This window comes from Polypterus senegalus, chromosome 4, assembly GCF_016835505.1.
Source record: "Polypterus senegalus isolate Bchr_013 chromosome 4, ASM1683550v1, whole genome shotgun sequence".
Lineage (NCBI taxonomy): Eukaryota > Metazoa > Chordata > Cladistia > Polypteriformes > Polypteridae > Polypterus > Polypterus senegalus.
The window spans coordinates 52,525,265-52,551,565 of record NC_053157.1 but is presented as its reverse complement, the minus strand read 5'-3'; the positions used below and the strand labels follow the sequence as shown (position 1 = coordinate 52,551,565).

Below are 26,301 nucleotides of genomic sequence, written 5' to 3'. Positions count from 1 at the left end.
TACACACACAAACAAAAAAGTATAGCATGCAACAAACTAGATGAATATACAATAGACACACAGTATATAAACGAGTACTAAAATATATGTGTGTGTTTTTTATGTTATAATATTTTTTAGTAAAATTGGCTGATCTGTGGATAGAAACTGTCCCTTAATCTACTGGTCCAAGTGCCATTGGTCCTGTACCATTTGCTAGAAAGAAGTATTGAGAAAAGCGACAGTACAGGATAGCCGAGGTTTTTAATAATACTGTTTTTCTAAGGAAGCAAGTACTGTATTTTATATACCCTGAACAAAGCAGAAGTGTTTCCCAAGGCAGCATTACTCACCCTCAACAACAAAGCATAAAAGACATTAATCATTTGACAAGACTGATATCACATTCTATCAATGCTATTTTAGACTCTTCTATGCAAATCCGTTCCAAAGACAGATGATGCTGTTTTTTTTTGTTTATTTCTCAGTTATTACTATATGCATTTTAACAAAGTCAGAAACAGCAGATTTCTCTGATAATTATTTTGCTATTATTAATTATATATTATTAAATATGAATTAAAAAATATTGTGAATCTGTTGTCCTCTAAACAATTTCTCTTAATGCAGGGCTAGACAATACCTGCAGGATATCATGTTTGGGTAGATTACATAATGAGGCCATCAAAAGTTACTGTGTACCATTTCAAGAATCTTTAGAACTCTCCAGACAGTGCTTGCAACATTCTATAAAAAAAACCACTAAATCAAATAATATTTCTTCAAACATATTAGTCAAAGATGTATTCTCTAAATTATTAATTTTAAATGACAGCAGAAGCAAGACAAAGACAACATGATGTCCTCTGCAAAATCCAGCAGAATGCAAGGCAACATATAGAATACAGGCGTATTTGTGAAAGGCAAAAAACTGTGCATCTTATTAAGCTTTCACATTAAGTTAGAGTGAATATTTGTGTTACCTAAATGATACTTGTCTAATATGATTAAAGACCAATTTATGCAAACATATTTTCTAGAAAGTAGTACATAAAATTTTCTATAGTTAAAAACGACAAGAAGGGGAAACATTTTAAAATAAGGATGCAAAATATAATTACATACTGCTCAATAGTCAATACAATATAATAGTTTTTATAGGTGTAAACATTAAATATCTTTGTACTCCTGACATAACACAGAGACATTTAGTATTTTAACTCTCATCAAAAATATATCTGCTACTCCGGATACATACAGGTTCAATTTAAAAAAATGGCAGCAGAATGTAAAATTTAGACATTTTTGAATGTCTTTTTTCACCTTTGCATTACTGAGTTAATTACAGAAAATGCAAAAACTATGGATGTAAGCTTGCATATTCCTACACTCTTACTCTGCTAAAAGTTAATATCTGAATTAAATATAAACAATTTATGAATAAAACCTTTTATCCCACAAAAAAGCAATTAATTTAAACACTTTCTGATCAACCAAATGTATTAATACAATACAAGTCGATCAATCAAATGTAAATAACATAGCAAGTACAATAATATTCTTCAAAAACAAACTATTAACTCATCATTCAAATGCTCCATTTCTAATGTGGATTTTACCGTCCAGGGTTGACCCCTTTCTGGCACCCTGCAATTCCAGTATAGTCTCAGTCTCACCACAACCCTGAACTGATCTCAACATTTATTGATGGATGCCCTATAGAAAACAACTAGAATGTCTGAAACAAGAGTTTATCATTAAAAAAAACAAAACTTTCCTTGCCTCTAGGTGCCTTACCTGCCATTCTGCACCAAGAATGCACCTTCCTCCTTTAGCCTTTTGCTCTTCGCAGCACAGTCCTCCAGTAAAACTTCTCTGCGGCGCTTTATACCATGTAGCCAGTCTACCTCTCCACTTTCAGACAGCTGTGCATTATCAGTCTCATTGGCCTCAAATTGCTGAACTGCCAATTTAGACACCTTCTCTCCAGCTTTCCGCTTCCATCCAAATGATGCCATACTACAAATGAAATAGAAACAAAAGTATTGGAAACAAAAATAAAATGGTAGTAGTAATACTAGTATGGTAAAATACTTCTTTCAAAACAATAAAGCATATATATGCCCTGCCATCTAACAGCTTTCACCTTGGAATAACACAGATGTTTTTTACGATTTTAATTACTACTATTATTATGATAAGTTATTCTTCTATTCTGGTCACAGTCAGGGACAGTCAGACAAGAAAACAAAGCCAATACCGATATAAACTTACACTGGGCCAACTTATAGTTGCTGATGAATCTGAAAACAAGCCTTTGGACTGTGGGAAGAAACTCCTGAAAACAATATGAAAATGCAGATTCTGCTTACATATACAGCATTTACCTTCTAGTATAATCATCCCGGAGACAGTCTCAGAGACCAATATAAAACAGATAATGTTATGTCATTTAAACAGCTCTCTTAGAAAAGAAATGTGCTGTTACGTATACTGTAAATTACAGTGCCGCCTTTGTGTTAAACAGAAATCCTTCCATTAAGCAACTCTACATATATAAGATCATGGTCAAAATCATATTATTGACTAAAATGACAACTTATAAAACAATGCTGGAAAGCAACTATACAAAGGCTGTGCTAGGCATTGGTTAGAACAGTTTAACATTGAATATTGTACACACTTTCCAAAACAAAAAGCTTAAAACCTGCAAAGAACTACAGCCCACTTGTAGCACTAGTAGCCAGTCACTTACTTAGCCACACATTCTGGTTTTGCCCTCAACTCAAAATCTATTCTATTTTACTATTAAATGTCCTTTGAATTATCACTGATAGCAAAACAAAACACTTTAATTTGAACTCATTTCGTTTATCTATTTTCCTCTATTATCTTCCATTTTACAATTGCTTAGGAATGCGCTATATTATAATGAAATTGGAAAAAATAAAATGTACTCTACTAAGATCAATCCAAGAAAGCACACAAACAGTATTGCTGCTTTAGAGCTCCGAGAGAGTGGGTGTGTGTCTCAGCATGATCCCCATCTGCACAGCTTGCACATTCTCTCGAAGTATATGTGATTTTTTTTTTTTTAAACCAAGTGCATTCGTTTTGCAGTGACATCCGAAAAATGACCGTATTAACTGATGAATCTATTTTGGCCCAGTACCTGTGGATGTGTGATGTTTGTCCTGCAATGGACTGATGCTTTATCTGCGGCTGGCTCCTGCCTTGTGCCCAATAGTACAGTACTGGGATAGGCTCATGCTTCCCAGAGCTCTGATCTAGATTGTGCAGGTTCGGAAAATGATTTGATGGTAGTCTGGATTTTGTTCAGTATTCAGAAAAACATATCAGCTTTTCTTAGATACTCATCATCTCTTTCAGTCCCCGAATATTCTTAGTTGTTGACTGTTTACTTTGGCTCTTAACAGCATGATTTAGCTTTTAAGTCTACATAATACCATTATACAAAAAGTAATTTAAAAAAAGCATGAATGTCTTAATGAGCAAGGAATCAGTAAGTCAATGTCTGACTCTAAAATTTTAAATAATTTATGGAGTATGGGAGAATGCATGATCTCTGTGATCCAGGATGTTTTTCACCAACAGCACACAGACTTAAATCAAATATTTGGTTAAATCTAATTTGTTCCAACCTGTGTACAGGTATGTGTCCTGTAAAGGTCTAGATTCCAATTTGTGCCCACTGCTGTAAGGATAGACTTTGATTCCCCGCAATGATGTCTAACATTAACATCAAATAATAACTTTAGATATTGTTTTAAGTCTTGAAAGTCTTCATTATGTCAAGTAACAACAAAATGTGATTAATTTGTTTAACTGGAAAAACTTCCAACCAAACTCATTTTCTCCCAGTTTCTTTTTATTTCCTTTTATCTACCAAAGTCAAGGTAATGTATTATGCCAAGAGCAGTGTGTTAGTTTCTATATTTCTAAGAAAAGGTTTAAAGAAACACAATGCAAACCAATATTAGTAAACACTTGCAAAAAATAATATACATGCTGCAATAGACAAAGTAAACATACAGTATCTAGAATAAATATGATTAATTAAAACTGGAACAACTCCATACTGCAACACAAATTAACTTTTTTCTGCCAAATAAAGTTCTATCTATCTATGTAAAAAAATATTTTTAACAACTACATTTAGAATAATAAATACACTGAACAACTATTTGAGCATAATGCAATTATGTAAAAAGAATTAGATAATATAATGAATAGAGCACCTTATAAAACAGATGACATTCCACTACACTGGAGATTAAACTGGAGTGCTGATCTTTATTATTTCAGACAGTGGCCATTCATAGTGAGCGCAATCAGTCCCTGTGATTTTACAGCCGGGTTAAAAAAAACAAAGTGGCAAAATATTACAGTGCAAGTATGTCAATGTATTTTTGCAACATAGTAACGTTATACCATACCATATTTATTTTCTATAAAAGAAAGTATTCAGACCCCTTCACTTTTTGCAAATTTTATGTCACAGTCTTATGCCAAAATTATTTAAATTCATTTTTCCCCTCTTCAAATCACATTTAGTACCCAAGAATGACAAAGCAAGAACAGGATATTAGAAATGTCTTATTAAAAATAAAAAACTGAAATATCACACTGACTCAAGCTTTCAGACCATTTACTCAATATTACGTACACTGAAGCACCTTTGGCAGCGATTACAGCCTTGAAGTCTTCTTGGGTAGGCCACTCTTGTGTTGTCTTTACTTTGTGCTTACAGTACAGCCACTATCCTGTTGGAAGGTAAATCTTCAGCCCAGTCTGAGGTCTAGAGCACCGTGGAGTAGATTTTCATTAAGGGGATCTATGTACATGGCTCCATTCAACTTTCCTTCAACTGAGTTGTTTCCCAGTCCCCAGCACTGAGAAATATGAAAGTATGATGCTTCCACCACCATACTTTATTGTTGGAATGGTATTTAGTCTCACAGGTGATGAGTTGTCCCTGGTTTTCTCTGGACATGACGCTTTGATTTGAGGACCAAGCAGTTCTTAATCTTGGTTTCATCAGACCAGAGAATTTTTTTTTCCAAACAGGCCAAATGTCCTTTAGGTTGCCTTTTTGCAAACACCAAGCAGGCTTTCTTGTGTTGCCTGACCATTCTGCCATACATCCCATATTAGTGGAGTGATGCAGTTTTCCTTCTTAATGTTTCTCCTGTTTCCACACAAGTTCTATAAGTTCCAACATCAAAACTCTTGCCGAGTCTCTTCTACCCCATTTGTTGATTTTGCCCAGGCAGCTAACTTTAGGAGGAGTCGTGGTTGTTGCAGACTTACTCCATTTAATAATTATGGAGGCCACTGTGCTCTTGGGAACCTTTAATGCTGGAGGAATTTTTGTAACATTCCCTAGATCTGTGCCTCAAAGCAATCCTGTTTCTAAACTCTGCAGATAATTCCTTCAACTACATGGCTTGGTTTTTGCTCTGATACACATTGTCAATTGTGGAACCCTATACAGACCAGTGTGTGTCTTTCCTAATTGTGTCCAATCATTTGAATTGAGCAGAGGTGGATTCCAAACAAGGTGTAGAAACACCTCAGTGATGTTTAATAGAATAAGATGCACTTTCACCAACTATAGCAAATTTTCAAAACAATTTCTAAAATCTTGATTTTTACTTTGTTATTCTGGGTGATTGAGTGTTATTTGATGAGTGAAAAAACATAAATGATTTTAGCATTTGATTGAGTGTTATTTGATGAGTGAAAAAACATAAATGATTTTAGCATATGGCTGCAAAGGGTGAAAGGGTCTGAATACTTTCTGAAGGCACTGTATATTGTAAAGTTTAGTTTACAGTACATATACCAGGCATGCAATACTCAGAAAACTGGATGCTAAACTGGAAGCAAGAAATACATTTAGTAAATCTTGTTTCATTACATTTCAGAGATCATTCTTGAATTGTTCTGCCGATATGACTCTGTACAGTAATGGATTAATCTGCCCCACTAGGCAACTCTAAAAATGTGGGTCAAATGTTAGGTATTTGATATCATGAAATAATATGAATCAAAAAAATAAAAACTGACAGCAAAACTGAAGAACACTGACCTACATGGAGTAGTCACTCCACAAATGATGATTTATCAGAAACATTTATGACATCAGTAACATGCATATTGTAGATGTAACACCTTTTTTTCTAATAATACCAAATACAGATTAATTTTTTTTCTGTTCTGATCAATAGAGTGATGTATAGAAGCACTGCTTAGCATTGTTCCTGTCCACATAAGAAAGAATGCTCAATTTGCATTAATGAAAGGCACCACACATTCCATCATGCTAATGCGAAAAGGCACTGCTAGGTGTAGTAAACCCTGTAAATGTACAGGATGCTTTAGAATGGCTACAGGTGTGAGCACAATAGAGTTCCACAGAATTCCAAAGGTGCTCTTTTGAAAAAATATGTGGCTATGATGCCCCAGGCCCACAGCCATGGTCAAGTTCCTTAATAATGGGATTCAACAGTCATTAACAGAGCAAAGGAGTAAACAATCAACACTATATCAAAATAATAATAGAGTTTATTGTAAACTTTGCAAATGAAGAGTGTAAACAGTGCATATACAAAATGAATACATAGTTCAATAAATAAATAATGTGCCCTAAAACTAACCTGTCTCTTTTGGGGTGGAAATAATCAAAACAATTTTTAAAATCCAACATCCAGACTGGAGAAGCAAAACCATGTTCATGCTGTCATTACTCTTTCACTGTCCTTGTTAGGACAAAGGGAGTTCCTCCTGACATAGTGAGACAAATCCCAGTCTGTCGCCTCTTCCAGTCAACACAGACCTGAACTCCAGATACCACTGCGTCAGAACGTTCCTTCTTCAAACAGCTCCCGTGTCCTCTCTTCTCGCCTGCTCCGCTTTTCAGCTATTCAGACAATGACAGTGCATCCACGTTTCAGAATCCTCACCCAGTACTCCATCCTGCTCTCCACAGATCAATCATCATGACAGATGCTGCCCAACTCGTCCAGCTTCCTATTGCCTCTCTTTTCATTGATCACATTTCTCATCCATTTACAAACAACCATTCCCTCAGGCTAACCCCGTTCCTTTTATTTCACTTAACATTTTCTTCAAATGTGTGATGCCAATCTAGTGACAAGCATAGGCTGTATTTTTGTTTCAACTGAATACCAAATGAGCATCTTAAAAAGTCAATATTATTAATAAACTGTATCACATTTTAAATTTATGCTAGTATTTAAAAAACAAATTTTTATCTCATTTTGATATATATTACTGTGGAGTTTGGAAAAGGTAAGAAAAAAAGATGTGCACACGGACACATAGTATGTTTTTTTTAATCCATTATCCACAATTATCATAACAAATCAGGACCACTGAAGTTAATACGTCTGCTTCCATCGTCTTACTGACCAGTAGACTTGTGTATAATAATGTGCAAGGATTCGAGACTGAAAATATGTTTACGGCAAAAAATAACAATAAAACACATCCACCAAAAAATCAACTTTATGAAAACTGGCATACACATGTGTACAGAATTCACCCTTTATAAAGCATGATCATCTTGTAAATGAAACAACCATACATTTAACATGCTAATCATCCTCCATCATATATACAGTATGCTGCACACCTTTATTAACGGTTAGAGCAGCCACCCACCTGACACATCCAGCCAGTAGGTACAGCACCATCAGAATAAACAAATTATGGGTTGATCACGACCACCAAGCCATAATGTTTGTCAGGATCATCTTGGCATTAAATATGACTTGTGTATTAATGAAATGCAACTGCTTACAGTTAACAAAAGCAAACCTTTCTCGCTAGGTGCCCTTTCTGCACCATGAGTGAAGCCAATTGCTACGATTACATTAGGTAAACCAAATACTGCTAGAAATTGCCTTTTTATGCTAAATTGTAAACCCACACCACATGGAAACTGAATATAGCACCTCATTAGTCAGTTCATAGCTTCTAGTACACCTTGGCTGAAATATTCCTGATCTTTTGCCCAGTTCCCTCTGGTAGGTGTCTGTTGTCAAAAGCCAATCATTGTTAAAACCTGGATATGAACAGGTATAGCCCTATTTCAAGTAGCCTGGGTTTCGACTGCCAGGCCCAATTCAGCACTAAGGCTCTTTGAAGCATTTGCATTGTCTTCGAGCAGCACCTAATAAAATTTTGCTTTTTTAAACCATTAGGATATGAACAATCCATACATAAGGCATGATATTTGTACCTTTCTGTGCACAGGGAGTGAATCGCACCATTGTTTTAAGTGAAGTTTGGCTTCTAATGTTGAGAAGTGCCAACAGGCAGCGATGGCCATCTTAAAAGGCAACAACTGTTACTATATGTCATATTCATTACTTTTAAGTGTAATGAATTTGTCTTATCAACACACATTATAATAACAGCTCAGTGATATGAATTGTTATGCATGTGAATTTTCATTTAGCTGGTTTGGTTGCATTCTTCTACTTTAGATTAGATTACATAAACTTTATTAATCCCAAGGGAAAATTCACAATTAAATGTCATCATTTCCCACATTCCCCGAAATGTTGTATGTGGATGAGCCACAGTTGCCATAAATATATGCAATGACTTTTGCATTGAAAGTTGCATATGCATATTTTGGGACTCTTTTTGTACACATACAACTTTCAAAAATCTGACTCCTGGTGTGTAACCATTATAGTCATATAATACTGGCCGAGAAACCTATGCCTCTATTTATCAAGTATAGGAAAAGGGTCAGGGCAGCAAGGTGGCGCAGTGGTAGCGCTGCTGCCTCGCAGTTAGGAGACCTGGGTTCGCTTCTCGGGTCCTCCCTGCATTGAGTTTGCATGTTCTCCCCGTGGTTTCCTCCCACAGTCCAAATACATGCAGGTTAGGTACATTGGCGATCCTAAACTGTGCTTGGTGTGACGGTGTGTGTGCCCTGCGGTGGACTGGTGTCCTGCCAACAGTTTGTTTCCTGCCTTGCACCTTGTGCTGGCTGAGATTGGCTCCAGCAGACCCCTGTGACCCTGTAGTTAGGATATAGCGGGTTGGATAATGGATGGATGGAGAAAATGTTCCTAACTGGCTCAAAAATCTCAGGTTGATGCAAATTTGGTCCTTCTTTTATGAGTAGGTGTATTATCAATTTGTCTAATTTAGGAAACTACTCCTAATTTCATCAGCATTTAGGACAGCTTGTGTGCTTGTTAAGAGCTACCTGAAAATGCCATTCTTGAAGAGACTGGCACATAAAAAAGGCAGAAAGTTTTGGAAACATTTGACAACAGTGAACTTGTAAAATGATATACATTTGACAGAGATAGAAAATATTTGTAACAAATCTTGTATGTTACATGACTGATCCACCTACATGAAGAAGCCATTAGCCAAAAAGCTGATAGCCAAAATGAAAATTGTTTGTAAAGCTTTTTTGAGCGTAGGAAAAATTCAGCTTTGCAATAGTGATGACTTGTGCATGTCACAACAAACTATTTATTGAATTTTGTACTAAACTTTGAAAGTTCTTACAATGTATAAAGTAATATGTAGATTCATACAATTCTACACAACTCAATGAGTTGATATTAAAGCAAGCCATATTCATGCTAATCACCACTCACATAAAGATCACTGCCCCAAGTGTAAATGAGCACACATATATGAATCACAAGTGATATCACAGTATGAACCCACAAATGGGACACGGATGCAAACTGTATTGTGGTTGCCAGCATATTACCATAAAAACAGATGGGTATGATTGGGCAAATGACCACGAAATGTCACTCAGGTACGCCGAGTTCTGCAGTCCACAAACCCCAGGGTCATTTGGGTTGCACTTCACAAGCATGGCAAGGTTCAAGAAGGCAGGTGGAGAGTCCAAGGGCATTCGATAGACACAGCCTTGCAGAAGAAAAGGGGGATCATAGAGAGGGATAAGTTATATGACTCTGGAAGACAACTGGGAACACTGAAAGAACAAAAATGACTTACAGCCATGGCTATTCAGTAACTGTTATTTTATGTGTCACTTCTCATGGCTATAACATTGGAAAGGTGATTCTTCTGAAAAGTACTGCTGTGGATCATTCATTTTTTTGGCTTAACTCTCATTCTTTGTCTCTGTCTTTCCATCTTGGTTCTTGCTGCAGTAATATTCTTCATGTTGTTGCAATTAAGTGGCAACAATTACGTGCAGCTTAGCATAGTATTTTATCATATGTTTTCCTTCTTCTACTGATACTTTGAATATTAGTATTATTTTATGATTACTGCTAGTACAGTGAAACACCTGTTTAATTAAAATGGCTTAATAGCACCATGGCAAGTTTGTCTGTTTTGATTGAGTCATGCATTTAAGAACCACTGTTCACCGGATAGGCTAGCCCTTACATCACTCTTTCTTTGTGCATCTCGTTTCTTTTGTTCATCAGATATTCTAACCCATAAAGCCATTTGTCTTTGTGGTTCTTGTTGTCCTACTTCATCAAACATTCCAACCCTTACATCTGACTTTCTTTATGCTTCTTGTTTCCTCTGTTCATCAGTCACTCCTCTCGAAGGTGTACGGCAACATTACGCCCTGGCACGGACTCTGGATGTTTTATCACTTTATGTATAATTATTTATCATTGTGGTGAAACTTTAGCGTTAATTTTAGAAAACTACAAAATGTCATCATGAATGGCAACCTGCGGCAAAGGGATGCCATAAAATCAGGAGATCAATGATTTTTATTAATACTTGTATTAATACTTGTGTGCACATTAAAAAAATTTTTGTACAATGTACAATTCTCATGACAGTGGAATAGGTTATTCTTAGCCAGTCTACTGCAGTGGAAAATGTGGTTAACATTTACTCATGCATGGGGAAAAAAAATACCGTGAAACCGGTATAATTTCAAAAAATACTGCGATATAGAATTTTGGGCATACCGCCCAGCACTAACCTCTGTTGAAATGATGTTACCAGCCCCAGCACAACACAGCATAGAAAACCACGCTGGCCATCACAAAATTGTAAAAGATGTGAAGGAAGTCACTTCCTACATTAAAGGAATGCACTCTCCTAAGGAAAAAGAGCTTGTTCTGACCTTTCTTCTATAGTTCTTCTGTGCTTTGAGACCAGTCCAAACCTGATATTGATGTGGACCCCAAACACTTTAAGCAGTGCACCAACTCTGTGTCCAATTGTTGAATAGTGACTGGACATAGAAGCTATTTGGTGTGGTGAAAGTTAATAACCAGTCCTGGATTTTGCTGATGTTAAAATGCAGAGAATTCATTTTGCACCAAGAAGCAGACTTCTCCACCTGACTCCTATAATCTGTCTCATCCCTTTTATCAAAACACCCTGAAAGTGCAGAATTATTAGAGAATTTCTGCAAGTGTTATATTTGTAGTCAGAGGTTTACAGAGTGAAGAAAAAAGGAGACAGGACTGTTCTTTGTGGTTCTTCATTTTATATGTATTTTCACAGGCCTCCTATACTGGGGTATCAAGCAGAATTTGAAATTCCTTAGGGCCATGGAAAAAGGTTGATAATCAGTGACTTACAGTACAGTATATACAGGGCTTCACAGGCTAACATCATCCAACTATCCATTTTTGTAATTCAGTTTTACAGAGTCAGAGGGAATAAGATCCTATCCTTATATCACTTGATGCCAGTCTTTTGCAAAACACTCTCACTGTGAGATTCACAGTCACTTCCATTGAGCCAATTTAGAGTTGCAGGTGAAATTAACTCATCTTTAGGATGTGAAAGAAAACAAGAAAAATCCACCCAGTCACAAGGATCATGTACAGTGCATCCGGAAAGTATTCACAGCACATCACTTTTTCCACATTTTGTTATGTTACAGCCTTATTCCAAAATGGATTAAATTCATTTTTTTCCTCAGAATTCTTCACACAACACCCCATAATGACAATGTGAAAAAACTTTACTTGAGATTTTTGCAAATTTATTAAAAATAAAAAAATTGAGAAAGCACATGTACGTAAGTATTCACAGCCTTTGTCATGAAGCTCAAAATTGAGCTCAGGTGCATCCTGTTTCCCCTGATCATCCTCGAGATGTTTCTGCTGCTTATTTGGAGTCCACCTGTGGTAAATTCAGTTGATTGGACATGATTTGGAAAGGCACACACCTGTCTATATAAGGTCCCACAGTTGACAGTTCATGTCAGAGCACAAACCAAGCATGAAGTCAAAGGAATTGTCTGTAGACCTCCGAGACAAGATTGTCTCGAGGCACAAATCTGGGGAAGATTAGAGAAAAATTTCTGCTGCTTTGAAGGTCCCAATGAGCACAGTGGCCTCTATCATCCATAAGTGGAAGAAGTTCGAAACCACCAGGACTCTTCCTAGAGCTGGCCGGCCATCTAAACTGAGCGATCGGGGGAGAAGAGCCTTAGTCAGGGAGGTGACCAAGAACCCGATGGTCACTCTGTCAGAGCTCCAGAGGTCCTCTGTGGAGAGAGGAGAACCTTCCAGAAGGACAACCATCTCTGCAGCAATCCATTAATGAGGCCTGTATAGTAGAGTGGCCAGACGGAAGCCACTCCTTAGTAAAAGGCACATGGCAGCCCATCTGGAGTTTGCCAAAAGGCACCTGAAGGACTCTCAGACCATGAGAAACAAAATTCTCTGGTCTAATGAGACAAAGATTAAACTCTTTGGTGTGAATGTCAGGCGTCACATTTGGAGGAAACAAGGCACCGCTCATCACCAGGCCAATACCATCTCTACAGTGAAGCATGGTGGTGGCAGCATCAGGCTGTGGGGATGTTTTTCAGCGGCAGGAACTGGGAGACTAGTCAGGATAAAGAGAAAGATGACTGCAGCAATGTACAGAGACATCCTGGATAAAAACCTGCTCCAGAGCGCTCCTGACCTCAGACTGGGGGGACGGTTTATCTTTCAGCAGGACAACGACCCTAAGCACACAGCCAAGATATCAAAGGAGTGGCTTTAGGACAACTCTGTGAATGTCCTTGAGTGGCCCAGCCAGAGCCCAGACTTGAATCTGATTGAACATCTCTGGAGAGATCTTAAAATGGCAGTGCACCGACGCTTCCCATCCAACCTGATGGAGCTTGAGAGGTGCTGCAAAGAGGAATGGGCGAAACTGGCCAAGGATAGGTGTGCTAAGCTTGTGGCATCATATTCAAAAAGACTTGAGGCTGTAATTGCTGCCAAAGGTGCATCGACAAAGTATTGAGCAAAGGCTTTGAATATTTCTGTACATGTGATTTCTCAGTTTTTTTATTTTTAATAAATTTGCAAAAACTTTAAGGGAACTTTTTCACGTTGTCTTTATGGGGTGTTGTGTGTAGAATTCTGAGGAAAAAAATGAATTTAATTCATTTTGGAATAAGACTGTAACATAACAAAATGTGGAAAAAGTGATGCGCCGTGAATACTTTCCGGATGCACTGTATCTTCTAGTGTTCCACCATTTTGCCTGCTTCATGTCAGTGACTTTTCTTAAATGGTAATCACAATGTAATATTCTTAAATAACCAAACAAAACATGTCATCATAGGGGGAGAACATTCTAACTCCATTTAGATTGTAAAAAAGGAGGGAATAGAACCAAAATCTCTATACCTGTGATGCAACAGTGCAAACTGCAATACCCTCAGCTGTCAAGTTCAAAGGTTATGGAACAGTTTACAAAAAAATATATAGGCAAAATAAAACTGTAATCCATACTGAATGCACTTTGGTCTATCATGTTTAATATTAGTCATGTTTTATTGAAATTGGCTTTTTGATTTATGATACATCAGATACCAATAAATATTAATTTTTCAAACAGTTATTAACAATACTTCTAAATTTAGTTTCAAATTGACTACTTCTTAAAGGGCATTAATACATTTCCAGTGACCTTTATTAATGTTGTCTATCTCTTAGGTTGTTAACTGACAAGTATGTACTATAACTTTATGGTTAGTATGGGCTGATGGTTTAATAAGTGTCTTTAATAACATATGCTATAATCTCTATATATGATCTTCATTTGGATCTTGATCTTTGTTTGTCCGCGAATGAATTAGAAGAAGAAGCACTAGATTGCAGTAGAGAGACAGCTAAAACATAGGCATTGCATTAAGAATCTCCTCCAGGCTTATACTACTGAAGAATGTAGTACTCCAGTAACACCTCAAAACACAGACATTCAAACTAAACAAATTGTTGTGCTTTAAATTAACTAAAGACATCTTCATTTAGATCTTGATCTTTGTTTGTCCGCAAATTCCACGCATGCGTAGACCACCTTCCAGTTTAATACGTTGTTGTTACTCACGAATATCAACAATGTGCCGGAATAACGAAAGGGGTGGTGGACAGTGTTACGCTGGTTAGCTCCTGAGGCCTGGTTAGAGAATGAGATTGCCGAAGATAAAAGGTACGTGCCTACGTAACATATGAATGAAAGAAAGACAGTGGGCAAAATGAATGACAACGTAACAGCACGTTCTGGAAATTATTATTGTTATGTTGTAGCCGGCGAGTGCTGCGCGTCTCACAGTTGTACCATGCCTTGCTCACATGTCAGTGAAGTGATCCCTATTCATGCTTTAAAGAGCCTGGATACCTATGTGTCCCCCTTTTATAACTAATTGCTCGATGTATATTGCCTTACTCTCTGGATTGCCACAAAGCAACCTGCAAGATTAGAGAAAGGTTAAGAAGACATCGTGAGAGGAAACGATAGCATCGTGAAAACGAGACGGACTGTGAACGGACAGAAGCAGAAATGCTCCTACACCACCACATAATTACTATTCGAACAGTGATTCCGAGTAGGCCGTTCCTATCGAATCAATGTCCAAGGGTTTTCTTTTGTAATTATGTTTCCCTTATAAAAAATCATAATGCTGTGCGACGAAGAGCCCAGTTCACGACTGGAAGCCACGTTTAAACAGGGAGCCCTTCACAGACAACTTTAACACGTGCAACGTAGTTGGGTGCACATGGCTAGTATATCATATATTAACTACAGATTAGGTCTAGATTGGCATGACAAATTATCATTAGGGCCAACGCTAAATAGACTTGGTTTATGTGTTGCCAAACTGTGAACTGGTAAGCAAACAACAAGGTGACTGCATGCCAATAGAAAAAGATGCCATCAATCAAAAGTAAAACAACTTTTTATGTTTTCCTGAGGTTATAGGATTTGTAAGGTGCTCTCACTTGGCTTTGTCATGGGTTGGTTGTATAACTTAATCCAGTTTTACACGCACCTGGTCTTGCAAGCCTGATTTTTGACAGGAGTTTTGAGCTTGTGATGGAATTCATTACCTCATTATATTCTGTCTAATTTGGCACAGTAGAAGTAGCCCTCTTCCAAAACATCACTGCTGAGTTTTATTCTTTTATTTATTCTACTAGGTTTCAACCACATTATACATTTGTATGATGGCTAGGAGTGTCTGACAGCCAAACTTCAATGTAAATAGCATTGCATGGCCCCATAAAGTGATAGTTTTCAAAGGGGTGGCACTAATGAAGAGAAGGAATCACATTGCATGACAGTTGCAGTCAAAACATAGAACAAATTTTGTAAACAACTTAAACTATAATTTTGACAACATATTTTCAACCATCCAAAGAGGCATTTAGACTTAGTAAAATATCCAGAGGTGATTGTCAAAAGTTGTATTGCACTGAACTGAATCTTAGAAAAGGAATAAATAGTCAATATTTTTTGTAATCCAACTACACTGTCTGTTAATGTTAACAATGCCTGTCCACTGACATGATAAAGTGACTTTTTAAACAACTTTAGCATCATTAAATTCATAATATTTAAACTAATAATAACAATAAAAAAATAATAGTGCACCTTCCTGTAATAATACAATTACTTCAATACCAGGTACATTACACAGTATTCACCAAAAAAAAATAAAATAAAATTATAAAACAAGTGCAACTTGGTGATGACATCTTTACCAACTGAACCATCATTAAGGCAAATTGCATTAATAATAATTAGGACCATGCTTCAAGCTAAGCTATATAATAAAACTGAAACTTGCATTTCTAATGCTATTTGTGGTATAGCAGGTCCGCAGCTTCAAAAAAAATATGGGCAGTTTTTAAATCCAGTCAATCATATCCGCCTCTGTGGGCACGAATACACGACCACAGGGAGTTGAAGAAGCAATTGGAGCAAGTCGTTCTCTATTGCTTCATCGGCTTCCTAAGGCGTGTGATTAAGGCGCTGCGTCCAATGAGATGTATATTTAAGGGCCGGCAGGATAGACAGTAGGAAAAAAGAAACGATAGAAGAGAAGGAGGTTAAAGAAGGAAAAAGGCAGTCATGGGAGACGAACCAGACACCAGGAAGGAGAAGGCAGCATGAGCTGGGGCTCCGTGAGGGAGCGCAGGCTGAGGCGCTCTAGGGGCTGGTTCACCTAAGCGTGTACTGTAGAGTGGGGTGAGCGAGATGTAAGGCAATAATAATAATAATTCACTTTATTTATAAGGCTCTTTAAATTAGTAGTAAATCTCAAAGTGCTACATACGTAAAAATATTTAATAAAGACAAAACAAGATAAAAACTGAGATAAAACAACAATAAATAGTGACATTCTTGTTAATATGATTTCCTAAATAAAAAAAAAAGTCTTTAGCTGTTTTTTTAAAACAGCCCACAATCTGCTGTGTTCTCAAGTTCTCTGGTAGGGCATTCCAGAGCCGTGCAGCAGCAACTGCAAAGGCCTCCCAATGGATCTGAGGAGCGACTGAGTGAGCGCAAAGGAAGATAGGAGGTGTGCTGACCTCGGACAGTCTGGCTGCGCAGTGTGGCGGCAGCCAAGCCGGGGGTCGGCAGAAAGGAGTTTGTGCTGCAGAGGCTCCGCCGGCAATACCAGTTATCGGTGAGGCAGGAAGACAGAAGGTGCTGGGCCGAGATTGTGTGAGGAGAGAGACTGCATTTTAACGGATTTATTTATTATGGATTTTATCCCCACGCTTCACTGGTTTTATGGATTTGCTATTTATTTGGGTACTGTATTTTTTTAACACTGCACAATGAACACTTGGTTTTACTTTTGACAGTTTTTAATAAAAGCACTTGAGCACTTTCCACCATCCCCTGGCTTCAATGAGATTTTCAGCTCAATTTGGTCATAACTATCAACAGTGTTGGTTCAACAGACTCCAATGTGGGAAGTCTCTCTACCCAGGTACATAACACAGTATTCAAGTATTGTAAAAAAAAAAAAGTGCCGTTTGGCTTGCAGTATTATCCAGTACTATAAAATGAGCAGTCACACATTTTAAAATAATAATGGTCCACATCCAACCTTTTAAAACCAAAATATCTCCAGACAACAGACATAACTCACTTTTTCGGCAAAAGTTCTTTTGTGCCATCATGTTCAACTTTATATAGCTTCAGTTTTGGAATGTTCTCTGTCGATTTTCACTGCTCAATACCTCCACTAACGCATGTACTCCGTTGAATGCATGTTTAGCAGTGTAGCAGTGAAAAAGGTCCCCCCTTAAACAGTTTCCCACTGCACCACATTCCAAACTTGCTTACGATATTTAACCCGGTGTTGCGGTATAAGAAAAATCCATATCATAACAAAAATAAAAAAACGGTTTTCGTTATGAATCGGTATACCACCCAGCATTAACTCATTGAAACAAAGTGTTAATTAAAAGGGGACACTCAATTATAGAATGGACTCTGGTGGTAGTGAAGCAGGGAATTATTTATTTATTTATTTATTTATTTTTATTAATTTTATTACAATCCATACAAAGCAATCAAGTTTTTACAAAAAGAAGAATTGAGTTAAGAACAGATCAATCCCCACCCCTGAGAGAGAGAGCAAGCCAAACGGCGTAAAAGTTAAGGCTTGTAAACATACCTAAATTAATAAATTCTCTGTGCTTTATAAACTTATTTTAAAATATTACTGATTAGATCCTGCCATGTTTTGAAAAAAGTCTGTACGGATCCTCTAACTGAGTATTTGATTTTTTCCAATTTCAAATAATATAACACATCGGTTTCCTACTGACTTAAAAGAGGAGAGTTTGGGTTCTTCCAGTTTATCAGAATGAGTCTGCGTGCCAAGAGTGTAGTGACTGCAATCACAATTTGTTTGTCTTTCTCCACTTTAGCAGTGGAATTAAAACAGTAAATACAACTTATCGTCAATATACTAACAACCCAATTCTCTTTCATTTACTCAGAATATGGAACCAATGTAGTCCTTCAAGATAGAGAACCTTTTATCTATGGAATCTCAACAACCACCTTTTACCACCCTCTCAAACTTACAGAGTTTTTAATGTTTGGAAAACGTACAGGATTTAATCATTTGGAGATTTGTATGTACATAGATAATGTCTTTGCATTCTTCGAACAATTACACTCCAAATTTAGATTCCCATCAACACAATTTTTCTACTATTTCCAAATTAGAAACTTTGCTAAACAAAATCTGCCCAATTTCCCTCACCTCTCACCTACTCTTATTTCAGAAGAAATATTGCTCAGTCTTGAAGACTCAGACAGCATTTCTATAATATATAAAAACATTGTAAAGTCCCTTCATTTCAAAGATCCCAGACTGCAGTGAGAAAAGGATCTCTTACTCAACATTACAGAAAAAAGAGTGGAATGCAGCCACGTGCAGAATTTATTCTGGCTCCATATGTGCAAAGCATACACTTATTCAACTTAAAAAGCTTTTATCGCGCACATCTCTCTCATTTAAAATTGTCCTAAATGTTTCCAGGGTAGGACCCAGCCTGTGAACGTTGCAATTGGGCTCCAGTCTCTTTGGGCCACATGTTTTGGATGTGCACTAAATTAACCCCATTCTGGACAAAAACCTTGGTGTCACAATCCCTCCTAATCCATTAACAACTGTGTTTGGTGTTCTGGTGGGCTTGAAGTGGAAAAGGACAAACAAACTGTAATTGCCTTTACTTCACTGTTACCATGTAGCCTTATCTTGCTGAACTGGAAGAATCCTAACTCACCTCTTTTAAGTCAGTGGATAACTGAGGTTATATACAGGGTGACACAGAAAAATGGGAACTTTTGAAATGTGTAGTGGCAGCCATGTACAGTTGGCAGCACTGCGGAACAGGGACCTTGAGCTGTAAACAATCTCGTAATTTATTAATCAATTGCAAGGCAGTCAATGGCAGCTGTGAGAGAATTGTTCGGTAACCGTGTCATCTCAAGATTTGATGACATTCCCTGGCCCTCAAGATCACCGGATTTGTCCGTTTGTGATTTTTTCTTGTGGGGCTACCTTAAGAGTTGGGTCTACACGACTCGGCCAAGGGCACTGAATGAACTGAAACAATGAATTCAAGATGAAATTTGTGGTATCCCAGCTGAGATGTTGCAGCGATCAATGGGGAACCTCAACAGCAGATTGGAAGAATGCATACGTACAGGAGGAAGCCATCTACAGGACATAATTTTCAGACATTGATAATTTGGATTACTGTCTCTTAAAAGGCAAGTTGTAGTGGTTCAATTGCTGTCAATAAATGTTTTTGTTGAATTTCTTCTATTTTTATTGGGTTTTTCAAAAGTTCACTTTTTCTGTGTCACCCTGTACTATTTGAATTTGGAAAACATGAAATTCTTACTTAAGAGGATCTGTTCAAAACTTTTTTAAAACCTAGCAGGATCTAATCAATAACATTATAGAACAAGCATTTATATTGGGGAAAAGGATTCTCCCCTTTTTTCTTCTCTTAAAGTTTTACTCTTGCTGTTGGCCTTCCTCTCTTTCTCCTGGGTGGGGGCTGAATTGAATTTAGTTTTGTTAAGTTTGACTTGCTTGTATGGAATGTTACTTGCTTTTAATAAATTCAATAAAATAGAAAGAAAAACTGAATGCCATTATGAACAATTTTGCACATCCTCTCTCTGACACACCGAGCACTTTCTGCCAACTAATCACTCAGTAGAAGAGTATCTAGAAAACACTACTGGGGCTCCTTTATACCAACAGCAACATGCCTGCATCTTGACCCACTGAGACTGTCACAGGTAAGTCACAACTTTTTTTTTTTCCTTTTTTAATTTTCTTACTTTATAGTTATTCTCATGTGTGTTCAAACCAAAGTGTGTCTGAATATTTACTTATTTATTTACTTCTTTATTTACCTACCTATTTATGCATTTTAAAGAGCTTCTGTAAAAGGCCACCTGGGTACAAATAAAGTTCTGTCTATCTATCTATCTGTCTATCTAGTTACATTTCTAACTATAGGTGTACCCAGAAGCCCCTGTTGAAAGACAGCCTTTTACCTTTAAAAATCGTTTTTAAAAGATTTTCAATAGTTAGTGATTCACATATGTCCTCTACTTCACAAAAATGGCTAAGTCATGTTAGCTCGTAACTCCAAACTGGCTACTGGGAAAGATTACTAAACAGCTGGCATTATGATGCATTTTTGTATTGATGTTTTATTTGTATGAGCTTAATCAAAACAAATTATACACAACTAATATAGTTATGACACAAAGGTCAAGTAAAGCAAAAGCAACATAGTTTTTTATATTTCTTTCTCTGTTTTAAATTTGTAAACCAGTGTAAGCTTTGTAAGACTGTGCCAACCATTTATAACATACTCTTTAAATTATCTTTTTACATATATTAAATGCTACAGGCTTCCCATCTGTTGCACAATTACTGGGCCTAGAACCTTGATTGAACCATTTGGCTTATGACCCAAAATGTACTGCTAATTCAAAAAATGTGAGGAAGTGGCAATCTCAGAAGTTGACCTCTGCTTGTGGGTTTATTATGGCAGATAAAGTGATATGCCAGGGAAAAAAAAACACAACCAACATCTGCTGAGCATCAGGCAAAGCACGGAAACCAATGAAGTGACAAGGAACACCAAAACAAAACGAAAAAGAAGCGCCATCTGCTTAAAGTGTGGGATACAGAATGCAAAAACAACTGAGAAATGCATGCAATGGTCAAATAAGTATTCAGAATCCAGATGGAACTGAGTTCATATGTGAGAAAAACAACTGGTGAAGAGTTTATTGTTGCTCATATCTAGCCTTTTGTTGTCCTGACATTCACAAAAAACTGACCTGCGCTTGTTGGTTTCTTATAGCAAAGTGATTGGAAGTGACATGGCAGAAAGAAAAAGAGCACCAGAAGCATGTGATGAGTGTCAAGCAAATCACACAGGTCAATAACCTGATGGAGAACACCATAATAGGAGGAAGAAGAAGAGGAATAAGAGCAGCAACATCTGCTGATTGTCACATGTGGGATACAGAATGCAAGAACAACAAAGATGGGCAATATGATTCAATAAGCAAACAAGACACTGACACACTCACACAAGCAAGAAGTAATCCTGAATACAACCAGATATGTTCTAGAAATTAAAAAAAAAGTAGGTTACAGCAATCTCATGGTCATTTTCTTGGTGGGCAGAAAAGTATATTGTGAAAAAAGCATGGTCCCAAAAGTCCATCTATTGATAATCCCACAGGACACGGTACATGGATGTTCAAAATTCATAATCAAGTGTAAGTGTTGCATTTATTGATCATCGAATGTGACGAAGAAAATAAAAACCGGCAACATCTGCTGTGTGTCAAGGACATCACAGAAAGCACTTAAGATACAGAAGCTGAGCAGCAAGCAGACACAGGCTCATAGGCAGGCAAGTCAAAATCCAAAATACAGAATGCAAGAATGTGAAAGAAACCGACAAACCAGCACTACTGTACTTGGAAAAGTTACTTCACCATTGTGATCACTGCAAAATGGTATTTTTTCATGGTGAAAACAAAAGTATTTGCTGTTAAAATGGAAAAGGTCACCTTGATCTATAGGAGCTACCTTTATTTTAGGGCCGTAATTCTTTGTGTTTCACTAGCATAGTAATAAAACGAATGTGGAGGAAACGTTCTTTCTATAACCAAGAGGCTCTGGAAAAGCTAAGCACTCTTAACTGTTTAAATATTCAATAAGTTAGAAATTATCTAAATCCGGGCGCTCCTTTTTCCTCCCACAGTCCAAAGACATGCAGGTTAGGTGGATTGGCAATTCTAAATTCGCTCTAGTGTGTGCTTGGTGTGTGGGTGTGTTTGTGTGTGCCCTGCAGTGGGTTGGCACCCTGCCCAGGGCTGGTTCCTGCCTTGTGCCCTGTTTTGGCTGGGATTAGCTCCAACAGACTCCTGTGACCCTGTATTCGGATTCAGAGGGTTGTATAATGGATGGATGAAATAGATAGCATATAAACTGAAGATTTACTGGTTTGTACTGAGTTTGAGGTAGCCTGTTTGCCTTATGGTACAAAACAAAAAAGGCATCTTTCAGATGTCAAAGTATTTCATGTATATCAGTATATCTGTTGTGGGTGGAAGAGGTCTGGACACACAAAAACATTTGGGAACACAGGCAGAAACCGAAGTCAACATTTAACAAAACCTTCAGAATATTTTTCTTCATGATGAGAACTACAAGTTGAATAAGAAGTGTGGTTGACAGTACGTCTCTGGGGACCTTCAAAACTCGATTTGATGTTATTTGTATGTAAGCAGGGCTGACAGGCTTTATTGAGCTGAATGACCTGTTCTCGTCAATAGTGTTCTAATCCATCATTTTCTTTCACTACATGGATGCAGCACTAGGTGAAAAGGAAAGAATCCTGAACAGGCCGTTCGTAAAGAAGTCTCCCAAAAGTAACACGAAATCAGAGAACAGGCAGCAGTTAGGATATAACATCACTTCACAACGACTGTGTCAACGGGGCTCTAATACTAAAACTCCGAAAAGTGTTAATGTCTTCAAATTATAAACACCCGTTTTTGGCGAAGGCGGTGTTCACTGCGAGCTTAGACTGTATGCTAATTATAATCTCCGTTTTGATTATGAAATAAAAATGGTGCGAGTGCGCGAAGTGGACACTTGTCAGGCAAAAGTGTTTTCATTTAAAATGATCCACATCGAAACAGAGCTCGAAAAGTACCTTCCACCAACATGCAACGGAACATCGCCCCCAACTGCCCGTTGCTTTGCACCGGATAAAAGAAAACTGCATTATCCTATTATTATTACCATTATTATGATTATTACTTTGCTCTAAAGAAAACAACAAGAACAACGTATGTTGACTAAACCATTTCATATCTCAAGGCCTCTCGCCATTCATCTATATACGCAAGGCAAGTATCATTTTATACGTCAGATATGCAAATAAGTACTGATCAGCTTCACCTTTCAGTTATTTTATAACCGTTACAATAAATAACATTACAGGCAAACGTAAACTAGTAGGGTCTCTAATACTTACTGTGCTGTTGTGATACAATTGAACGTTCGCCTTTGCACTCTCACCTCACTTCGCCCCGCCTCTTCATGAGAAACCCTCAAAGATGCAGTATGGGAGTTGTAGTTCTAAGAATCGGTGCCGAATTTGCGCGTTAATGCTATTTAGGGTCTAACTTTCTGTTTTAAATTATGAATTTAACCTTTTAGGCTCGGTGAAATTATATTTCCTACCGAATTCCAAAGACATGCAGTTTAGTTCAATCAGGAAATCTAAATAAACCTAGTTTGGGAGACAGCGAATTCCTATTCCACCCTTGATACTGCCGGATTAGACTGTGGCACCAACAACCTAGAATTATATTAGGTTAGGATCAAGAATAAATGGATAGAAGGAACAATCCTACGCTTACCCCTATTTTATCATGGCTTTAGAAACCATCGTTATTATCCAGATATTGCTTTTTTACCGTCTTCAACGAAGAAAGGAGGAGGAGAGAGCAGCGGCACTGATACAGCAGCGCGGTGCCGCACCCACGAAACAGGATCCCAAATTAGGACCCGAGCGCAGCCGTGCAACGGGTAACACCTCAGCACCACATTAGTTTGAATGGAAGGTAAAAGAAGTATCGAAGATGGAGAATAGTGTATGATAAATATAATTGCAATAAATTTCACTGCCTTCTAAAATACCCAATACAGTACAATGATAATAAGCACAGCAGTTTCGAGAATCTCCTTTCGCTAGGATTCCTTAAATTTGGTTTGTATCTTCATGGAACAGGTCATGACTGCGCAGAGATCCAAGAATTCAGTTATTTATGATGGCTGATAGCGTATGATTTTTAATTTTTTTTTTATTTAAGGCTCACAAATGTTAGCCTAATCAAAACATGGATTGACAGGTCTCTGCCAAAATTGTGTGCTGGGCTTGTGGATTTATCAATGATCATTTTGTTATTGAGAATCTTTTATTGTCATTCTTCTTTCTTTTTAATAGTGCAAAAAACTAAATGGCGAACAATTTTATTTTTATTAACATACAAAGTGACTTAATAATCCATTCAACTCTAGAAACAAATTACATAAAAATGGTTTATTTATAAGCTTTCAGTATGTTATTGCATATCTCTAAATACTAAGGGCAGTGGCTGATGAGAAATTAAGAGTGGCGGTAGCTAAATTCAGACTCAGATGAGTATTCTTTGATTACCAATAACATTGCTACATGAGTTAGTAGGGACAAAGGGGCCCGTCAATACCCGAACTGGAAAACAAATCTATATAAGTGACAGGCATCATAATCAAAAGCAGTAAAACAACCCCTTCTACAATAAAAAAAAAATAAATCCTGAAATTTTAAAAAATGCTTTATCAGATTTGACTGAAATCTGGTGATGATACAAAAGAAAAGAAAAAACTATTAGTTGACACTTTTTACGTGACAGCTTATTAATTTTGATATTATTATGCTACCTGCCGCACTGCAATGCAAATGAAGCACACAGCAGAAGCAATTGATGGACCACACAAAGAGCACCGCTGGCTTGAACACAGGGCGGTGGGCTGGACAGGAAAAAAGGACACATTATCATGTGAAATGGAAAGAAAATGTTCTATGAAGCCTAAAGGAAATATGCAGTTCTTTAATAATAATGATAATGCATTTTATTTATATAGCACCTTTCCAATGCTCAAGGCACTTACAGAATATAAGAAAGAACAGCAGGGTATACAGTATATAGCATTGTACAGACCAGATTAATAAATAAAGAAGATTAAGACAGTAAATTCAGAGAAAAAGCCTAACAGACAACAGAACTGACGGTCTAGCACACACACACACAGGTTACATGAGCATCTTGACAGAGAGGTAACCTAAAAGAAGGGTTATAAAGTCAGGTAGACCTAAAAGCCTTCCTGAACGGATGAGTTTTGGTTTGTTTTTTAAAAGAATTCATGGAGTCAGCTGATCAAATTAATTTCGGTGGGTCATTCCAGAGCCTGGGCGCTATACAGAAGAAGGCCCTGCTGTCACCCATGGAGTGTAGGTTAGTGTGGGGTACAACAAGATTGCCAGAATCAGAGGACCTTAGTGGGCGGACAGGCACATAGTGATGGTCACTGATGTAGTTTGGCACAAGGTCGTTTTAAGGCTTTATAGGTTATTAGTAGGATTTTATATTCAATTCAGTAAGACACAGGGAGCCAGTGAAGTAAGGACTCTTGCAGCCGTGTTTTGAATCAACTGGAGCTGTGATATAAGATTAGAAGGGACACCTACCAGTAGGGAATTACAACAATCAATGCGGGATGTGATAAAAGCATGGACAAGTTTCTCAGCATTAGAAAAGGAGAGGAAGGAGCAAACACGGGATATATTATGGAGGTGAAAGTAAGAAAGTTTCTTAATGTGATTTGCGTGGGCGGAATAAGAAAGGGAGGAATCAAAAATGACACCAAGATTCTTTGCAGTAGAGGCAGGTCTGATCAGATCACCGCCAAGATGGACTGGGAAGGAGCTCATTTTATTAAGTTGCACTTTAGTCCCAATTTGCAGGAGTTCAGTTTTGTTGCAATTTAATTTTAAAGAGTTCTGCTCCATCCAGGTATTAATTTCACTGAGGCAGGTTGTGAGCTGAGAAAGTTCTGATGAAGTTCCACTTTTAACACTGAAATAGAGTTGAGTGTCATCTGCATAAAAATGATAACCCAGTCCAAAGCTACGAATAATATGGCCAAGGGGAAGTATATAAATACAGAAAAGCAGAGGGCCGAGGACAGAGAGCTGAGGAACTCCTTAAATGACTGGCGCTGATCTGGATCTGCTGTTGCCAAGACTAACAAACTCTTGCCTATCAGTCAGATAGGACATGAACCACTGGAGGGCAGTGCCAGCATGTTCTCCATTCTGGACAGTAGAATGTCATGTCTGACAGTGTAAAATTCTGCACTGA

At 37.5% G+C, this 26,301-nt stretch overlaps 1 protein-coding gene across 2 annotated transcripts in view; it reads right to left on the bottom strand.

The window, feature by feature from the left end:
* The window catches only part of ttc33 (tetratricopeptide repeat domain 33), a 103,526-nt gene extending 79,683 nt beyond the window's left edge, over nucleotides 1-23,843 (bottom strand). The window contains exons 1-2 of one of the 2 annotated variants that reach the window (XM_039750632.1): nucleotides 23,758-23,843; nucleotides 1,777-1,998 (exon numbers count right to left, since the gene is read on the bottom strand). In XM_039750632.1, coding sequence (XP_039606566.1) covers nucleotides 1,777-1,997 — 221 coding nt within the window. In that variant the 5' untranslated portion in view covers nucleotide 1,998; nucleotides 23,758-23,843. Of the gene's footprint in view, nucleotides 1-1,776; nucleotides 1,999-23,369; nucleotides 23,470-23,757 lie in introns of those variants that run through there. The other variant, XM_039750631.1, reaches the window with a different exon arrangement.
* Nucleotides 23,844-26,301: the final 2,458 nt, after the last annotated feature.